This window comes from Podarcis filfolensis, assembly GCF_964270895.1.
Source record: "Podarcis filfolensis genome assembly, chromosome: 11".
Taxonomy (NCBI): Eukaryota; Metazoa; Chordata; class Lepidosauria; order Squamata; family Lacertidae; genus Podarcis; species Podarcis filfolensis.
The window spans coordinates 18,872,011-18,891,482 of record NC_139613.1 but is presented as its reverse complement, the minus strand read 5'-3'; the positions used below and the strand labels follow the sequence as shown (position 1 = coordinate 18,891,482).

Below are 19,472 nucleotides of genomic sequence, written 5' to 3'. Positions count from 1 at the left end.
GGGTCCCATGGACTGTAAGAAGATCAAACCTATCCATTCTTAAGGAAATCAGCCCTGAGTGCTCACTGGAAGGACAGATCGTGAAGCTGAGACAGATCGTGAAGCTGAGGTGTTGGGAAAGATGGAGGGCACAAGGAGAAGGGGACGACAGAGGATGAGATGGTTGGACAGTGTTCTCGAAGCTACTAACGTGAGTTTGACCAAACTGCGGGAGGCAGTGGAAGACAGGAGGGTCTGGCGTGCTCTGGTCCATGGGGTCACGAAGAGTCGGACACAACTAAACGACTAAACAACAACAACATGTTAACTGGCAAACTGCAACTGCTTCTTCCCCAACTTCCTGTCTCTCTGCAGACTCCTCCCGCCTCTTACCTTAACACATTCCATCCTCTCAGCAACTCCCCGGTTCCATCCAGTCTCACACCAGAGCACAGTTCATGACCACATACATCCCATCCACCATGACAGCAGTCATTTTATTAGCAAATCAATAAAAAGCAGGCAAGACAGAGACTCACATTTTGCCTCACTGCATTTGCCTCTCAGTAGTTCATGAAATATCTCTGGAGCCAGCGATTCACTTCTCATTTTCTTCCCTGTGAAAATTATTATAATACCTCATTGAGGATTTGTGAGGCTAAATTCATTAATGTTTGCAAAGCACTTTCCATGATTCTTCGCGGCTGGAAAAAGATGCAGACTTCATTTTGAGCAGTAGGATAAAACACAGTGATTTCATTATTATTATTATTATTATTATTATTATTATTATTATTACAGGTGGTGATGTTTTTATTCCTTTAAGAGCCATTATTCTGATTTGATTGTACTTTCCTTGCAAGGGGGAGAGGTGGGCAAATTCAGTGTTAGGCCTTGTGCATTCCCACTTGACTGTCAGAAGTCAAATTTTATAGCGAAAGAAATAAAAGGGGGTCTAGGAGGAGTTTGTAATGGAGATGGGATAACTTTGGGCTTGGGAAGACACAATACACTTGGGCTGAAACAGATGCACAAACTGCTATAATGCCACTTCCCCCAGACTTCATGATTTGAGCTGGTAAAAGAATGACATATCCTTCAGCATTTCTCTGATGAAAATGGGGCGTCCTATCCCATAATAATAATAATTTTATTATTTATACCCCACCCATCTGACTGGGTTGCCCCAGCCATTCTGGGCAGCTTCCAACATATATAAAAACATTAAACATTTTTAAAAACTTCCCTATGCATGGCTGCCTTCAGATGGCTTCCTAAGGTTGTACAGTGGTACCTCGGGTTACATACGCTTCAGGTTACAGACGTTTCAGGTTACAGACTCTGCTAACCCAGAAATATTACCTCGGGTTAAGAACTTTGCTTCAGGATGAGAACAGAAATCGGGCTCCGGTGGCGTGGCAGCAGCAGGAGGCCCCATTAGCTAAAGTGGTGTTTCAGGTTAAGAACAGTTTCAGGTTAAGAACAGACCTCCAGGATGAATTAAGTTCTTAACCCAAGGTACCACTGTATAGTTATACTTATCTCCTTGGCTTGGGGTTGCGTAGCTCCATACCCTCCAATATTTCTCTGAAGAAATTACGGATGTCCTAAGGAAAATCAGGACATTCTAGGATCAAATCAGAAACCAGGATGGTCTTCTGTAAATCCAGGACCGTTCCTGAAAAACAGGGACACTTGGAGGGTCTGGAATGAACGAGGAAGAGGTGGATGTAAAGATGGGTTTAATGTGACCGAAGGATGGAGCATACAATGGGCTTTGACCTTTGGGGAGATTTTAAAATTGTAGAGCCATCTAAATTAGAGTTCTGGTAGCTAAGCAACTGTCATGTAGAATATATTACTGCTTGATAAAGTGGCTTTAAGGACTGAAGCAAAACTGATTGGTGATGAGCAGTTTGGAGCCTTGGAGATCTGCCAGGTCCATCCTTTGTTTACTGAGCTTCATCAGAGAGGAGTGTTTCGCCTCAAGAGCTTTAAGACAATTGCAGTAATGCATGGTGTGAAGAATTAAACGCCCAAGACCAACACAATCTGGAATCCACCTATAAATTCACAACAGCTCCTTAATGTGGGATTGCCACAATGGGTTCCTTATTTTCAAAGGCTGCCTCTTTTTTGCTAGTTATACCTTACTTCGGGGGGGCGGGGGCGGGAATCACTGTTGGCGTTAATTTCATGGGGGAGCTATGTTCATGATCTCCATCTGGACACTTTTGATTGGACTGCCTATTTGCTACATTAGAACCTTTTAGATATGATTGCTAAGAGAATCACTTATGGTGTCTCAATCATGTATTTTACTTTGTAGCTGCTGTGGCATAACAATAATTATTTTGCTGTACAATGTAGGAAGGTGTCCTTCCAGAGATCACAAAGATTAATCTAACCCGGGTCATTCCCATTTCTAGCTGTCTTGAAGAAAATCTGTGCTGATTATACTTTTTAGTGTTATTTTTTCAGCTGCAATGGGGTGCAAGCATGTATTAAATCTAGCCATTTTTTACTGAGCATTATCAGTAATGATCTCTGAGGGAGCGGAGAGATCTGTGCTCTTATCCAACTTCCCAAGTTTACAAATGCTATAGTATCTATAAATGAAATATGCAAAATGCAGGCAGGGCAGCAGATTGCATTAGCAGTATTTTATATATTTAGGTCAGGTCAGTTTTGCCACGAGAAGAAAATCTGATTTGTTGAATTTGTTTCTTTTGTGTGCTAAATAGTACCAGCTTTCAGCCTGCGAGGCTGGGTTCATGCAAAATTGTTGCCAAGTTGGTGGTGACTTTTTACAAGATAAAACCTTTCTGACTGATGGGAGTTCAAGTCAGAAACATATGGAGGGCACCAGGTTGGGGCAAGGGTGTGCTAAAAAGGTGCCCTGCCCAGGGGAACTTATTTTTCCAAGTATCTAAGGATACTGCCAAATAATTAATGCTTTTGAATTATGGTGCTGGAGGAGACTCTTGAGGGTCCCATGGACTGCAAGAAGATCAAACCTCTCCATTCTTAAGGAAATCAGCCCTGAGTGCTCACTGGAAGGACAGATCCTGAAGCTGAGGCTCCAGTACTTTGGCTACCTCATGAGAAGAGAAGACTCCCTGGAAAAGACCCTGATGCTGGGAAAGATGGAGGGCACAAGGAGAAGGGGACGACAGAGGACGAGATGGTTGGACAGTGTTCTCGAAGATACAAACATGAGTTTGACCAAACTGCGGGAGGCAGTGGAAGACAGAAGTGCCTGACGTGCTCTGGTCCACGGGGTCATGAAGAGTCGGACATGACTAAACGACTAAACAACAACAACAAGGATACCAGCATGTCTAAGCATAATCAGAAAAGAGCTGTTTTAACCCATCGGCTCTAGCAAAAACAAGCTAGCTAGATTTTACCCAGTGGCAATGGCCCAACAAAGAAACTTAAGGTGTCTCAAGGGATTTCTTAATTGCTTCAAGATTGGTTCTTACATTGCAAAGAACCAGATTTATAGCACTGAAGAAATGCCTTGAGCCACCTTAAGGGTTTTTTTGCTGCACCATTGTCCCTGGGTAAAATCTAGGCTACCTTGGCTCTCCCTTTCTTCATTCATGTCACTTGTCTCATCATTCGTCCCCCTGCTGTTTCTTTATGTAGCTCTTGATTGCTCAGTGACATGTATGCCTCGGTCCCTGAGCTAGCTAGTTTCACTTTCCTGGATTCTCACATCAGTGCTCCATTTCACAGCTGCATGGTTAACCATGTCACTTTGGCTCCTACTCTTGGTTACACTCGCTGAATATTCCATCGGGGAAATGCATCCAGCAGCGCTGGGATGTATCAATTCATTACCAGCTCCTGCTGCAGAGAAAACGCTGCCTGTTCGATGTGGTTTTATTTAAGGAGATAACATATGCTGTGTACAGGAAGGGCAGATCAGGGCTATTGTAATTGCCTGGAGTTGAATTACCTCCAGCCGTGTTCTTGTCAGATATCATAAGCGGAGACAGAGGGTAAGCCTGGTCAGTATTTTCTTGGGTAATCTCCAGTGGATACACAACTGCCACAGGCATTGGTACTGGAAATTCAGCATCAACAAACAGCCTTTGTGATGGGGTAGGAGCTGTAAGGAATCTTGTGTTGCATAGGTAGGTCACATAGACTTGTGTGAGGATCATACACCTGCCTTTATGTTCCCTTATATATTAGAAAAGTGGGGAAATGTGCAATCATGGTGCTGTTACAAAAGCTGGGTGCCATACCTGCAAGATTCCAGAGGGGTCCACGCACTCACCCAGGGTCTGTGTTCCTTTGGAGAACCAAGGCTTCAGAGACTGTTGTATCTTTAAGAAATATGGTTTATTCACTATTTAGACCTTCAGTCTCCATGGAGGGAGTCCAGGTCTTACAGCATGGTCATTTCAAGAGGAGCTTGTCCCCCACAGCAGTGCAGCCATGGAGTCCAAGGCATCTCTCCTAGCCAGGCTTCAGCCAGCCTGCCCAAGATGGATCCCTGTCTTTCTTCCTCCTCCTCCTTCACAGAACATCCCACTAAAAACTCTCTTTTCCTGTCACCTTGTACCCAGTTATCCCGGCAACCTTCCAGACCACAGTCTCATACCTCAGGGCAAGGGGGAAAAGGACAGTTCCATTGCATTGCCAATGGCTCTCAATGGCCCTTGCTTCGCCAGGTCATTTCGCATAAGCTAACTCAGGGATTCATCTGCAGCTTGTATTTCTCCCTTTGCATCCCAAATTCCTTTGGGATATAACCTTTGCATATAACCAAATTCCTACCATTTATTAATTTATAGGGTTGGGGGGGTCCCTCCCTAATCTATAACATACCTTTAAAGTTGGAGTGGGCAAATTTGATGAACATTTCCTCATGACTGACAAGGAAAAATGGGGGCATGGAGGGCTAGGGGACAAATTCAATTCAGTCCACATTTAAATTATTAATTAATTCATCAGAAGATCACAGGGTGGTTTACAGCATAAAAATACAAAATGAAAACAGAAAATACATATAACAACAACAACAACCCAACACTAACCTCCCTCCCGCAAACACATTTAAAATACCATAGCATGTTCAATCAGCGAAATGCCTGATTACAGAGGAAGGTTTCTGCCTGGAGCCTAAAGTTACGTAGTGAAGGCGCCAGGCAAGCGTTCCACAAACAGAGCAGGAAAGTTGTTGTTCTCATGTTGTCAACCTCTGGACCAGGGGCCAGCAACCTAAGGCCTATGGGCCACAAGTGGCCCATGGGGGCCATTTAACCAGCCCATGGACCCCTGCCGCCCTCTCGGGGACCCCCACCGCCTGCTTGGTCAGCTCCCATGTGCCGCGCTAAACCGGCGCAGAACAGAGAGGGGACCGCCTTCTGCGACGCTGGCCGGTTTCCCATTGGCTGCAGGAAGCTCCTGCAGCCAATGGGAAGCTGTGCACGCCTCCTCCGTGCTGGAAGGAGTGCCGGAAATAGCGTTTGGGCATGCGCACTCTGGCCCACCATGGCGTCTGCAGGACCATGAACCGGCCCAAGCCACGAAAACTTTGCCGACCCCTGCTCTGGACCGTTTGTGGAGGGGGCGCTGAAGAAGGGCTTCAGATCATGATTTCAGAGTCCAGGTTGGTTTAAAGGCAAATCTTCATAATCCCCCCTTATACCACTGACTTGCCTTTTCCCTAAACTAAAGAGTCCCAGGTGCTGCAACCTTTATGTGGGGCTTAGAGGAAAAATAAATGCCACCTTCATTAAATCATCCTCTGAATATTCCCTGAATATGGATAGCGTATAATGCTTGTTACAACCTCTTACAATGGATGAATTATCTATCAGCAAGGCAGTTAAATAACTTTTTTAATAAGTCTGGGTAGCAGTGTCAAATGACCTCCGTCCCGAGGCCCACGGTGCTAGCTGGCTCTTGTCGGCGTCTACCGAACCACATCAGCCCAATAAATTGACAGAAATTACTGTAATTGCTCCACATGGAATTCTAGGACTTGCTGGCCTTGAATATAGTCAGCCAGCAAGGAGGCTTTTGATGCGATCTCTCTACTATAGCAGAGGCCAGTTCAAAGGATCCAATTAAAAGAGGGGCTGAGACTCCGTATGGGAGAGGAAGGCGAATTCCTCAGCCGGCAAATATAAATGGTGGGAAGGGTATCTGTAGCAGGAGTGCAGGGTTTTTCACAACGGCATGCAAATGCAATGTCGCCTCCAACGCCTCTCCCTCACGCCTGTGGGAGTTTGAACAGAGGGTTTATCTTGTCACCAAAGAAGGTCGATGGGAATAGACACCACAGAGTCAGGCCCTCTGTGGTCTCCCGTGAGACTGGCTGACTGTAACAGAAGGTATGCCTTGGCAGCCCATCTGTCTGGGAAACACAACAGACCTCGATGACTAGGCAGCTAGCCATCCTTCGTTAAACCTTTGGTGTGTTTTGAAGCTTCCTGCAAAAGCCAACCATTTCCCTCATGCGTAAGTAGACGTACTCCTGGCCTGGACCCTTCAGCGACACTACCGCTCGTCTAAATGTTCAGCTGTCGTTAAAATTAACAACATTAATAATACGACTCTTCTTTAGTCATGGAGAACACAGGCCAGTTACTGTAAGACAGCGGCAGGGAACACTTTCCTGCTTGGGGGCTGGAAAATTGTGGACACAAGCCAGGGGTAGGTGGGGCAGGAGCTAAAAGTGGATGTGGTTTCAACCCACACATACATCTTCATCCTGCATCCAAGCAGCAGGAGCTGTGATCACAGGTCAAAGGCACATTCCAGCCTGTAAAAAGGTCTTCAGGGGGGTCTGGAGCAGAGTCGGTGATAGGTGTGTCCTGAGAAGGGGTATGGTCTGGGGAGGGCATGGCCTAGAGAGAATCCTGAGGGCCATTTTGGTCCCTGGGCCTGAAGTTCATCAGCCCTGCTCTATGAACTGCTTTGGTCGTGCTGTGTGATGAAATCTGTTGGGGAGAGACAAGGGAAATGTGTCCCTGTGTGGAGCCAGTGGGGTATAGTGGTTAAGAGCGGTGGACTCGTAATCTGGTGAACTGGATTCGATTCCCCGCTCCTCCACATGCAGCTGCTGGGTGACCTTGGGACAGTCACACTTCTCTGAAGTCTCTCAGCCTCACTCACCTCACAGAGTGTATGTTGTGGGGGAGGAAGGGAAAGGAGAATGTTAGCCACTTTGAGACTCCTTCGGGTAGTGATAAAGCGGGATATCAAATCCAAACTCCTCCTCCTCCTCCTCCTCCCCTTCTGTTAATTCTCCTCAACCTCTCAGTGGCTTTTGATACAGTGGTACCTCGGGTTAAGTACTTAATTTGTTCCGGAGGTCCGTTCTTAACCTGAAACTGTTCTTAACCTGAAGCACCACTTTAGCTAATGGGGCCTCCTGCTGCCGCCGTGCCGCTGGAGCACGATTTCTGTTCTTATCCTGAAGCAAAGTTCTTAACCTGAAGCACTATTTCTGGGTTAGCAGAGTGTGTAACCTGAAGCGTATGTAACCTGAAGCATATGTAACCCGAGGTACCACTGTACCATCGACCATGGCATCCTTCTTGAGCGGGTGTCCGAGTTAGAGGTGGGTGGCTTTGAGGTGGTTGCTGTCCTGCCTGGATGGTCCAGGGAGTGTTGCTTGGGGAGTGTTCTTCAGCCCTGTGGAGCCTTCAATTTGGGGTTCCTCGGGGTTTGATTTTATCCCCTATGCTGTCTGACATCTGCATGAAATGACTGGGTGGGTTTATTCAAAGCTTTGGAGTAAACTGTTGGCAATTTGCTGATGACCCACAGCTCTGCTTCCCCTTTACATCTGTGGGTGAGGCAGTGGATGTGCTGGACTGTTGTCTTGCCTCAGTAATGGACTGGATGAGAGCCAACAAAGACTTGGGCACTGTTAGTGGGTGGTTCCCTAGACCAGATGGTTGGGAGGCTGCCTGATCTTGATGGGATTACACTCCCTCTGGAGGAGCGGGTACATAGTTTGGGGGTACTTCTGGGTCTGCTGCTTTTGGAAAAGCCCCCACTCCATTACAAAGCAGGACTTTGGAAAGTAATGTGCAAGTAGCTTCTTGGTGACATGGATGATGATGTTGGACTTCACCACCCATCAGCCTGAAATATACTCGGAGTCCTGTAGTGATTTATTTCTTTATTGCAGCTTGTAAAACAGTGATTGAATTGCCCCCCAAACCTCAGGCTTTTATATACATTATTTACACAATGAGTCCCGTCTGATTGGCTGATTCTGCTTCCCTCCTGGATTGGTCTTTTCCTGCAGATAAGTCAGTTATTGCATTCTACGATTCTACCAGCCTAATAGGCTGATTAACTTCCTCCTGGAGCCTAATTGGTCTTTTCCTGCAAGCCAATCAGTTGTTGCATTCTAGGATCCTACTTGCCTATTGTTCTAGGATCCAAGCTTAGTACATAACACAGCCCCATCCAGCATGGCCCAAATCAGGGATTATGGGAATTGTAGTCCAACAAATTCTTGAATGCCTCAGGTTCCCTGTCCCTGACATAGATTCTTTGCTGATCTCAGGGCATCAGCCATGGAAGTTCTGCATTCTTATAGGCATCAGGCTCATTGGAAACAAGTGGAAGTAACTTTTACAAATTTATGAATTCAGCTTTTCTAAATTGCCGCTCGGCAGCCGTGGAATTCATTCTGCTGAAATGCTTATCTATAATTCAGCACTCTCCAATTGCTGGATAAAATTTGGAAGCATATTCAATCAGATGGCACAGTTTAACATTTTGAGGCTGGATGAACATTTTAATATGATTGATCACTACCCGGTAGTTTCTTGGCAACAACCATGAGCTGATTACTTCCCCCATTCCTCGCCCCCGTGCGATCAGTTCCTTTTAATAAGGAACCACCACCGACTTGGAGGACTTGTGTTTCTTGGTGAGATACAACAAACAAGCTCAGCCAGTGGAAACCTGTGCAAGCACTTCCACTAACACAATGCCCCCCTCTCCCTCTCCCCCCCATGCCCCCTGCATCTCTCAAATAGGCTTCGGGAGGGGGGCAGAAGATCCCCTGAGCAGTATGCAAGGGGGAGAGAGGTCAGGTCATTCCACCAGCCAAGCAGAAGTGGTTCCAGTGATAGAGCAGTCTGCTAGCACTATGCTGAATTCCTCTCTCTGGTTGCAAAGACCAGGCTGAGAGATAAGCAAACGGCATAATATAGTGGTAGCCCTCCAGATATTGTTGGACTACAGCTCCCATCATGCCTGACCATTGGCCATGCTGGATGGGAGTTGTAACCCAAGAACATCCCAGGCTTCTTCAGTGGCCTGCCTCCTCTCTGCTTCTCTGCCTCACCTCAATTCAGCCTCTGCTTCTGCCTCTGATTCTGGACTGCTCTCCCAGCCTCTTCCTGCTCACTAGACCCTGTTGCGTCTTCGGCTTCTGACTCCTCCTCCTCCCAGTCTGCTCCCTCTTCTCACTCATCACTGTCCCACCACCAGTTCACTGGCTCTGAGCCTTTTCCCCCTAGGGGTTCCCCTGCTGGTGCCTCCCACCAATCCTCAGCACCCAGCCAGTCCATGACACTGGGTCACCCAGTCCAGGCCAAGGCCACAGTGTAAGGGGACAGGAGAGGTAACACTTGGCCTGCCATGGCACCGATATGAATCTCCCTACTGGTAGCTGTTACTTACTAGTGCTATGTACTGGATCTGGCTGGTTCTCAGATCCTGAACTGGAGTGGGCTGATTTGGGGCAACCCAGGATTCATCCAGATTGGGTTGAGGCAGCCCAAGACTGGCCTGGGTCATGTCAGGTTTACCTGGAGGAATGTCAAAAGAGCTGGGGGGTGATTGTGATGAGGAGAGGAGAGGGAGAAGGAGATTTGCAGTCAACCTGTGTGTTTCTCCTCTCCCCCTGCAACTGCATGTTTCACCATGTTTAAGTGGTCCAGGGGGGAGAAGAAAACATTTGTCTCCTTCTCCCTGTCCCTCTACCACATGACTGCCCAAGGCCCCCAAATTGCGTCAAGACTCAGATCTGCATACTCTAAGCTCCAGATTGTCTTGGGACAGATCAGGGCCACTCTGTAGCATTGGAACCACAGCCCTGTTATTTATCCCGAGAGGAAAACTGTTACTGGCGCTTGGGGTGGGTGGATATTTTGATGCAAACTTGAGGATTCATTAGGAACATTACAGGGATGATGATGAAGAAGAGTTTGGATTTGATATCCCGCTTTATCACTACCCTAAGTGGCTAACAATCTCCTTTCCTTCCTCCCCCACAACAAACACTCTGTGAGGTGAGTGAGGCTGAGAGACTTCAGAGAAGTGTGACTAGCCCAAGGTCACCCAGCAGTTGCATGTGGAGGAGCGGGGAATCGAACCCGGTTCACCAGATTACGAGTCCACCGCTCTGAGCCACTATACCACACTGTGATGGAGAGAGCTTTCTCTGACTCTCCAAAGGCCTTGGCTACCTGCAGGTTTTTGTATTGGGAAAGAGAAACACATTGGGCCAGACACATAATCCACTATCTCTCCCCCTCTTTTTTAACAGCTAACCAGAAGGTGTTTATTGCTAATGTCAGGGTGTATAATGTAGCTGTTTTATGTTTCTAAGAGCATTCAGCCATGTGGGTATCTGCCATGCCACATGGGCTGTGCTTTCGCTGAATAAACTGCTTAATGAGGCTAATTACAGGGATGGAGGCACTGGGAATTACAAGGAATGGTAAACAAGACAAGGGACAAGGGACAAATTTGATTTTGTTTGAATTCTAATAAGGAACCACCTAATTCTCACTTCTCAAGCCAATATGTGAACCAAAACACATCTGTCTTTTGAAATTCGCCCTTCTCCAAATTTTGCGATGCGGTTCTCCAGCCAAATAAAAATGCACATATTAGGGGAAAGTGTGCATAACATGCACATATTAGTGGAAATGACTTTTAAAACGCATAATAGTGAAAATTGATAGCAATCATGTGTAAAATTGCATACAAAATGTAGTTTATTGGCAGAAATTTGCAGTAAAATGTTAACACATTTACATGAGGTGTTTGGTTTCTAATTTTTTTTTAATTGCTGCAGGAATGTGAAGAATTGAATTTATGTTTGAGAAACTGAGAAACCCAAACTAATGGATCTATACGTCCTTAAACAAATTTGTCCATCCTTAAACAAGACACACCACCTCCAGCCCAGGGAAAACACCGACTTGGTTTTTTTCTTCTCGTTGCCATGTACATATGGAATATTTTCATTAAAATGGTTCAGATTTTGGTTGTGATTTGAATTTTAAGATTATCTGTGGAAGGAAAAATATACTTTCCTACCTGTGAACTTCTCCTCTTGAGGAGAATTAAATGAAGTAGACTTTTGTTAAGTTGGATTCTCTGCTGCAAGTTTTCCAATTGTATTTGCTACCTCCATTTTTATTCATTTTTGAGACCTGGCCCATCAGAGTGGGGAACCGTTGGCCCTCCTGATGTTTCTGAACTTCAGTCAGAACATCAAAAACCAGAGAGCATCCAAAATGAAACAGAAAACCAAAAAGAACATTTCTCAAGATGTGGAGAATAAAATCCTTTCTCTCTCCTCCGCCCGGTATCTTGAGGTACATTGATGGGTGTTGGAGCCCAGCAACACTGACAGGAGTTGTCACCATGTCTAAAACCATGGGAAGCCAATGCTGGTCATTGTAGATAACACTTAACTAGATGGGCTGATGGTTTGACTCAATGTAAGGTGCCTTCTTATGTCCCGGCACATTTGATGCTTTCAATGGTGGGTAATTTTTTTCTCTTCTTCCTCCCCAGAGCTCTCCCCGCCATGATGCAGTGGGTCCAGACTCAGACACCGGGCGAAAGTGGTGTCAACATTGTCACTGCGGACTTTGTAGAACTTGGCGATTTTATCAGCACGATCATAAAACTGAACTACATCTTGGCTGAAGGCGAAGCTGATACGACTTGATAGTACCGTAATGTGTCCGACATGCTCTAAAGTGGAACTTATCTCCCTTAGTTGTGTTAGGTTGTAATCTTGTGGCACAGATTTTGCAAGCACATGCTGAATATTATTCTTTTCTTTTGGACATGCTGAGGACTTAGAAAGGATATGAGGGGAGAGAAAGAAAATAGGTTGTTGTTTTTCTACTTGGTCTGATCATTTCTTGACATTGATTAGCTTGTGTCTCATGAAACCCAACCAGGTTTCATTTACACAGTTATCTTATTCAAGAAAGCCATTCATAAATATTTCTCCAACAACCACATGTGGTTTTGGCCATATTGAGGATCATTCGCTATGCTTAACTTGTAACTGGCATTCATGAATTGCCCTTTGTCCGTGCAGTAGATTCTCATTGTCTTTAGTAATTCTGCTGCTGAACAAGAACATTGTATAGTCTTATCCAGGTGCTCCATATATATATATATATATATATATATATATATATATATATATATAAATATAAATGTTTCAGAAATTGGTGGCATCAGGTTTGTTGAACTCAGGTGGGAGGGAAGGATATGGCATCGTAAAGAAAAGACCAGTCAAAAGTTAACAGTTGCAGTTACAATGCCTAATAACTTGCAGATTTCCTGAAATTTTTAAACATTTCAAATATATGTTGCTATCGCTTTTAAAAGAAGTTCCCCATTGTGAGTCTAATTCTGTCTTCTCCTGTGAGGGGCAGAAGGCCTGTCATAGACTTATGCACAGAGTTTCATTATGCAGTTTTAGAGGTTGACTCTACATTACCATTTGGAACCATGGCTTCCTGAGAAGTCAATTAAAAAAAATCATTATATTGATTTGTCACTTTAGTTAGTTAGTTATAAAATGCATTAACCGCCTTTGGGGAGTAGGAATGCAATGGAGCATCCAGGGAAAGGGCATGACTGGAATCTTGAATGGAAGCACTCCATGCTGCAGCGTTCTGTTGCAAGCCCCATTTGTTAAGCTAAAATAAGCTTTTATTGTCTGAATCAATGATTCCTTCTAAAGCAAGAGTTTCCAAAATGTGGTCCATGAGCTTCATTCAGGTAGTCTGCAGCATGTCTGTGGATTTGTGGTTCAAGATGGGAGAAGGCACACCTATCCCATTAAATACTGGTACTGAATTTTAATTGCGTTTTTGTTGCTTCTTTTATTCCTTATATTGGATTTTTATTGTACTACAGTTTGCATTCTATGGAATTCAAATTATAGTACTGTAAGCTGCAATATAGAAGAAACAAAAGAAGTAATTAAAAAATACAATTAAAAGCTACAACAAGTAGCACCACACATTACAGTTGCTACAACAGGCAAAAAAACCAGTAAGTGGTCCACGAGGAGGGAGAGAACCACTGTTCTAGAGAAAGTTACAAAGGAAGACTGCCCCATGTTGTTCTTAAAGAAATATCAAAAATGTTTATATACTTGACCATGTGAGGAAGTACCTCACACATAAACACATAAACATATCCTATAATTCAGAGATACAGTTGGAAGATATGTAATCCCCCCCTCGGGCATTTTCCCTCATAGTACTCACTGGTATGAAGTACCAGTACTTCTTTTGTGGCCCATGGCAGCCAATTTGGGCTGGCACCTATGGTACTTTTATCAATATATACCAGCACCTCTTTTTTTAACCCCCCAAAAGAGAGAGCACATGATAAGTACCTGAAATCATCATAAGACCTCATAACAGAACATGAAGAAGAGGTCTGATAATTTATTTGAATTTTCAGAGAAACCTGAGAAACAGCCTAGCTTAGTTGATCTACCAGCTGTTGCCCTGTCACGGGTCTTCTCAGACTGTGGACGCCATGCATAAAATCAGATCTTTCACAATCATAGCCCCACTTCAACTATCTCTACTTCTTCAACTCTGGATCCCACATTACTCTATAATCTCATCCCTTTTCCTCTTTTAACTCCCCCCTCCCTTGCTTCACTGTGACTGGAAAACCTCCAAGTCACTTGGATTGTCCCACTCAGTGGTGAAATGTTAGCTGTAATTCTAGATTCTCAGCTTAGTGGTCTTACAGGGATGTTGTTTAGTGGGGTAAGACATATTATTCCACTTATTTCAAAATGTCAGCTGGGGGTCCTACTTCTCATTCTGCTGAAGGGGACCCTAGATTTCTGCTCCAAAGTCCAGCCTTAACTGCACCTCCATTTCTGCTAGGACAACAGTAATGGGTGTGCAATATTCCCGTATTCAGCAAATTGTGCTCTAGGGTAGCAAGATTCCAAGTTTCTTCCCTCCCTGAGGATCCTTCTTTGAGTAATATCTCCAGATCTTGCTTCTATTCCCACCTGTCCCAACTCACTTGTGTGAGGGAGTATTGGGTGGTACCATTGGTCAGTGGCAAAGCACAGAATTTGCATGCACAAGGTTCCAATTTTGGTCTCTGGCATCTCTGGCAAAAACTTCCAAGGAAGTTTATCCCTGATAAACTTTCAAGGAATCCCATGGCTCCCCAAACCATAGTCTGAGAAAACCTTGGCCTTAGGTTAATGATGACAAGAGAGACTAGACGCTGAACATCTATGGGCTAATACTGTCAAATGTTCAAAGATGGCTAATCATCCAACATTGTCTGCTGAATGGAGCGTATGAAACATCTCACCGACATCTGACACCAATTTTTCATGGGAAGAAGTGATGGGGGGGTGGGAATCAGTTGTTGTTGTTTTTTTAAAAAAAACTATTGGGAAAAAACTTTCCAGAAGCAAGAATTATTCTGATCCAACACAGGCACATAAGCAGACTTCCGTAACAGTTGCTGACGCAGATATGCTACCAAACCTACAACTGGATGGATTTCTCCATCCACATTGTCATGCATATCCAACATCTACATTGAGACATCATTGGATGCGAATTAGGAATCTGCGCCCAGAATTATCAGGTGTTGAGCATAGCTAAAGCCAGGGCTGTTTTTCAGCTGGAACTTGTCAGAATTCAGTTCTGGCACCTCTCAGGTTGGCGCCATTGCCATTGTAAGAGAACAAGGGAGGCGTTCATGGTGAGTTCCAGCACCTCTTTTTCTAGAAAAGAAGCACTGGCTAAAGCCAATATGTTTAGGGATGGGTATCTCTCTTTGTGGTTGTGTTTGTTTGGCTGAATCCTGTATTTCCATTTTAACACCCATTCAAATCCAGTGTGATTTTTTTAAAAAAACTGGTTCAGTGGAATGTTCATAAATATTCCCTTCTGGTGTTGTAGGACAACAAAACACAGCTGCCTCTTGTGCACCTTAGAAGACGGCTTGGGGAACATTGGGCCCTCCAGATGTTGCCAGACTCTGGCTCCCATCAGCCCCAGACATCCCATCAACCCAACGTCAGGGCTGACTGACTCCTGACAACATCAAGAGGACCACAGGTTCTCCATTTCTGCCTTTGGCTGTGCACACATTACCAGCTTAGAACGCTGCCAGTCATACTTTTCCTCAATGTAGATTGAAGCTGGTTTGGGGGAGAATGCCTCAAAACACAGTATGTTGTTAGAAATGACAAGGTAGATAAGGATCATGTGTACACTGCTTCCCCAACCAGCAGTGGGAGCAGACTGAGTGCAGAGTAAAAGCAGGAGTGTGTACACAGCCTTAGAGCAAGCAATTCTGAAGATGGATTGTCAGTCTGCTTTACAGAACAGCTTCAGTGTACTTTATTTCAAATAGGACACCTGGAGGGACAAGCCCAGCTGCCTGAACGCTGTCCTTTGTGTGGACCGTAAGAGCTCAGCCAATAACTAGTCTAGCTTCTTTTACAGTGAAGCAAAAGCTAATTGTGTATTATACAATATGTGTGGCATAACTCTGCAGTAGCTTCTGTGTTTACATTGTTCTGAACTGTTCCCGTTTACCTGCCGACAAAAAAAGAAAGAAAGATCAAACGCGCTGTATACTCTGTAAAATGTATTGATTACCAATTTGTTAAGAGTTCAGTGATTCCTTCTTCCCCCAGCTCATAATTTTGAAATTGTGCCAGTGTTCCTGTAAGTTTTCACGTTTGTGTTTGTGTGTATGTATGTGTTCAGGGGTGTGGGGTGTGTACTACGTTGTACAATATATGAGAATTAGCAACTTCAGCCTCAATGGAAAGGGTAGTTGTGTTATCTTCCTTAACGCTACAAATGTTCCAGCTTGTGAAATCTTGAAGTTTCATGTGTGCTTGAGGATTAATGTATTTGGGCTGAGATCCAGAGAGCTCTTTAATAGAAAGACTTCTTTAAAAACCATTGAGTGCATGGATCTCTTGAAGCTCCCTAGATCTCACTCCTAGGGTTTGGTTGCTTTCCTTCTTAGTACGCAAGTTTTAATTGTAAAGATTTAAGAAAAATGAATGTTTGCTTTTTTAAAAAAAAATCAAAACAATGTCAAATATACAACCACAAATCTTACAATGGAATGAATTTGCAAGGATTGATTTGCAGGTTTCATGATAATTAAATTTGAAATTCAGCATAATCTGTGTTTCACTGCCAGATTTCAAACCTGGGAAGGAGAGAGGGAGGGCAGGTTTAGTGACACTGAAACCAAAGTCAGATACCAAAAATTCTAGTTTTATTCCTGACACTTGGGATATAATATTTTAAAACAAACATAAATACATGCCTACACTATGCTAGGTTTGTTTTTCAATGTTCTGAATATTATAGCTATTATAGATAGGGGGGATTTGTCAAATTTCAAATGGAATGGAAAAAATTACTTCCACTCTAATTTATACAGCCAAGTCACACAACCTCTTTAAATAATTCAGATGGTGCATTTGTCACAAACAATGAAGGGAATCACCAAAAAAAAAAAAAAAAGGAAGCAGTTTTCATTCTGACACATATCAAACACTGGTGTTCTGTCCTCATCATTGAACCCATGCCTCTCCTTCAGTGGGTGATAACCAACCAAGTCATATACAAAGTAGACCCATTTAAAATCAATAGATAACTTCATTGATTTCAGTGGGTTCACTCTAAGTAACACTGGGTATCCCACAGTATGCACTAATTTCTTTTTACCTAATTCAAGTACTCTAGCAACATTTTAGTGCCAACTGCCCCCCACCCAACGTTATCAAGTCTGGAATGGGTAGGAGTGGAAGTCAGTTGGCCAGCCATTTCACTGAAGTTCTGAGCAGAAGTGAAAAATGAGTTTGGTGTTTCTTTCACAGGGAGAAAAATTGATTCAGGCTATAATCCTAAATTCACTTACTCAACACAGTGGGACTTGCTTCTCTATAAACATCTACTTCTAAGTAGACATGACTAGGATAAGATTACAATCCTGTGCATATTCACATGGGAGAAGACTCTGAGATTTACTTCTGAGTGTAGGCTTGTGGTACACCTTCTATTTTTTGAACAACCCACTTCCCAAGTTAGGGGTAAATATAGTCCTGCTACCAAAATTCAACTGAAGATAATGCCATTCTTATTTGCAAATCATCATCATCATCTTTATTTATTGCCCACACTTCACCCTAAGGTCCCAGAGTGGGTTACAACAATTAGAACACAACATTAAAAACACCTTACAATCACAGAAACAAGATGAATCCTATTGTGAAAGCGTTCATTGAGGCCAATTCAAATTTCGGTAGGTGGCAGCAAGGTAAGTACTTTGTCACAAGGTAAGTACTTTGTGTGGGGCTGCGCACGAGTGCCAGGCAATCTTCTCCCCAGATATTAGAAACATATGAAAATAAAGGGATGCCCTGGCATGGAATTAACCACCACCACAATGGCTGACCACAACTGTAAGCTGTAGATTGAGGCCCCATTCCTGCACCTAGTCAGGTACCCTTGCTTTCAGTGACCTTAAGGGAGTCTTAGTTCATGCAGGGTGATGGCCTGGTTCTTAAATGAGTCTGCTTCATAAGCAGGAAATTATGTGGCGCTGCCACGCTTTTGATGATAGAATCATAGAACTGTAGAGCTGGAAGGGACCACAAGGGTCATCTAGTGCAATCCTCTGCCCAACGTGGGGCTTGAACCCACAACCTTGAGATTAAGAGTCTCACGCTCTACTGACTGAGTTGCCATCACTTTTCTATGGTTGGATTCTAACTCTCACCAGTCTCAGCCAACATAGCTGACGCTTGAAAACGATGGGACTATTACAGGCAGAAATACCTGCTAAACCACCATTCATTGCCATTAAGAACATTGGACCTGGCCAAGTTAAAGATACGTTGTATGTACAAGAACTTTGGGAGTAAGTCCTATTGAGATTTGCTTCCAACTAAATGTATCAGGCCACGTGCTGCATTGAAAGTGTCAGTTGCACATCTTGTGACTGGATTATTGCATTCAATGGGATGCAGCTGCAATGAACTGTAGCTGGGTTGGGGTTAAAATGATTGACACCATCATCAGTTTATTGCAGTCAACAGACCAGAAATAAACTATACATTGCACCACGCAGTACTAATTTTTGTCAACAAGAAAATCCAAATGGAGTTTTTTCCCCTGACAGGACAGCATTAATCCCTAAACCCCTTACTTTCCTTCTTTCTCCAAGAAAACACATGCTCAAAGCATCAGAGTGACTGGATTTTATTTGGATGAGAATTGTGGATGTGTTAAGTTGGCTCAAATTGCAAATGTGTACCAAAGGTTCACACGGCTGCACCTGATTTTCTCATTCTTTTAGAATCTGGGTGCTTTAGTAAATGTTGCATTTCTTAAAAACAAACAAAAAAAAACGCGCCTACAGTTCTGTATAGCAAATGTGGATTTTTATTAAAAGAATGTGTATTTAATGTAAAGACAATGGCGACAACCGAGTTTATTTGTATTCAGTGAAATGTTAATAAAGCCCTGGTACCCATCAGATGGCTTTGGGTGGTTTCTTCAGTTCTTAAACACAGCAAAGTCCATATTAATATATGATACACTTCACTTTACCCTGTTTAGACATTCTTGCAGGAGAAACAGCCTGTTCCACAGTCAAAAAGTCATTGGGATGTTTCTCTTAATGTTAACTTGATGTTTTTACTTCATCTGCAATTTCCACCTGTTCAATCTAGCCCTCCTTTCTGGAGCAATATGTTTGCGCCATATTCTACATGGCAGCCCCTCAGATATTGGAAGGCACCTCTCATGTGTGCCCCTAATCTTCTCTGTGCCAGGCCAAATGTTTAAATGAGTCCTCTTACTGACTGAGATCTTCCAGCTCTGTTTGAAAGGTAAGTCTACACCAGGTGATCTGCTCTGTATTTGTATTGTTTTCTTTCTTTTTTACTACCCAGACTGCTGCTCCAGAATTCTAAGAACCTCTGAAAACTGGGTTTTTTGAAAGGTTCAGTCCACCATTTTGATTCAAAATGGCGTCCAATTGTTCCTGTCAAATTTGGTTATGGGGTGTCCAAATGCCTAGCAAACAGATAAACAAAACAAACAAGTTTCCAAAATGCGGATAAAGATTTTGTATGCTGCATATATCTATCGTGCCTTTCACTCTGGGTGTTTTAAGGTCCTTTACCTTTGAAAATATGAATGCACCAA

At 43.7% G+C, this 19,472-nt stretch overlaps 1 protein-coding gene across 1 annotated transcript in view; it reads left to right on the top strand.

The window, feature by feature from the left end:
- Positions 1-18,798, top strand: part of PLCXD3 (phosphatidylinositol specific phospholipase C X domain containing 3) — an 81,136-nt gene extending 62,338 nt beyond the window's left edge. Inside the window, exon 3 of the mRNA XM_083576265.1 lies at positions 11,782-18,798. Within this exon, the coding sequence (XP_083432391.1) occupies positions 11,782-11,938 (157 nt within the window). The 3' untranslated portion in view covers positions 11,939-18,798. The remainder of the gene's footprint in view (positions 1-11,781) is intronic.
- The last annotated feature ends 674 nt before the right edge of the window (positions 18,799-19,472 follow it).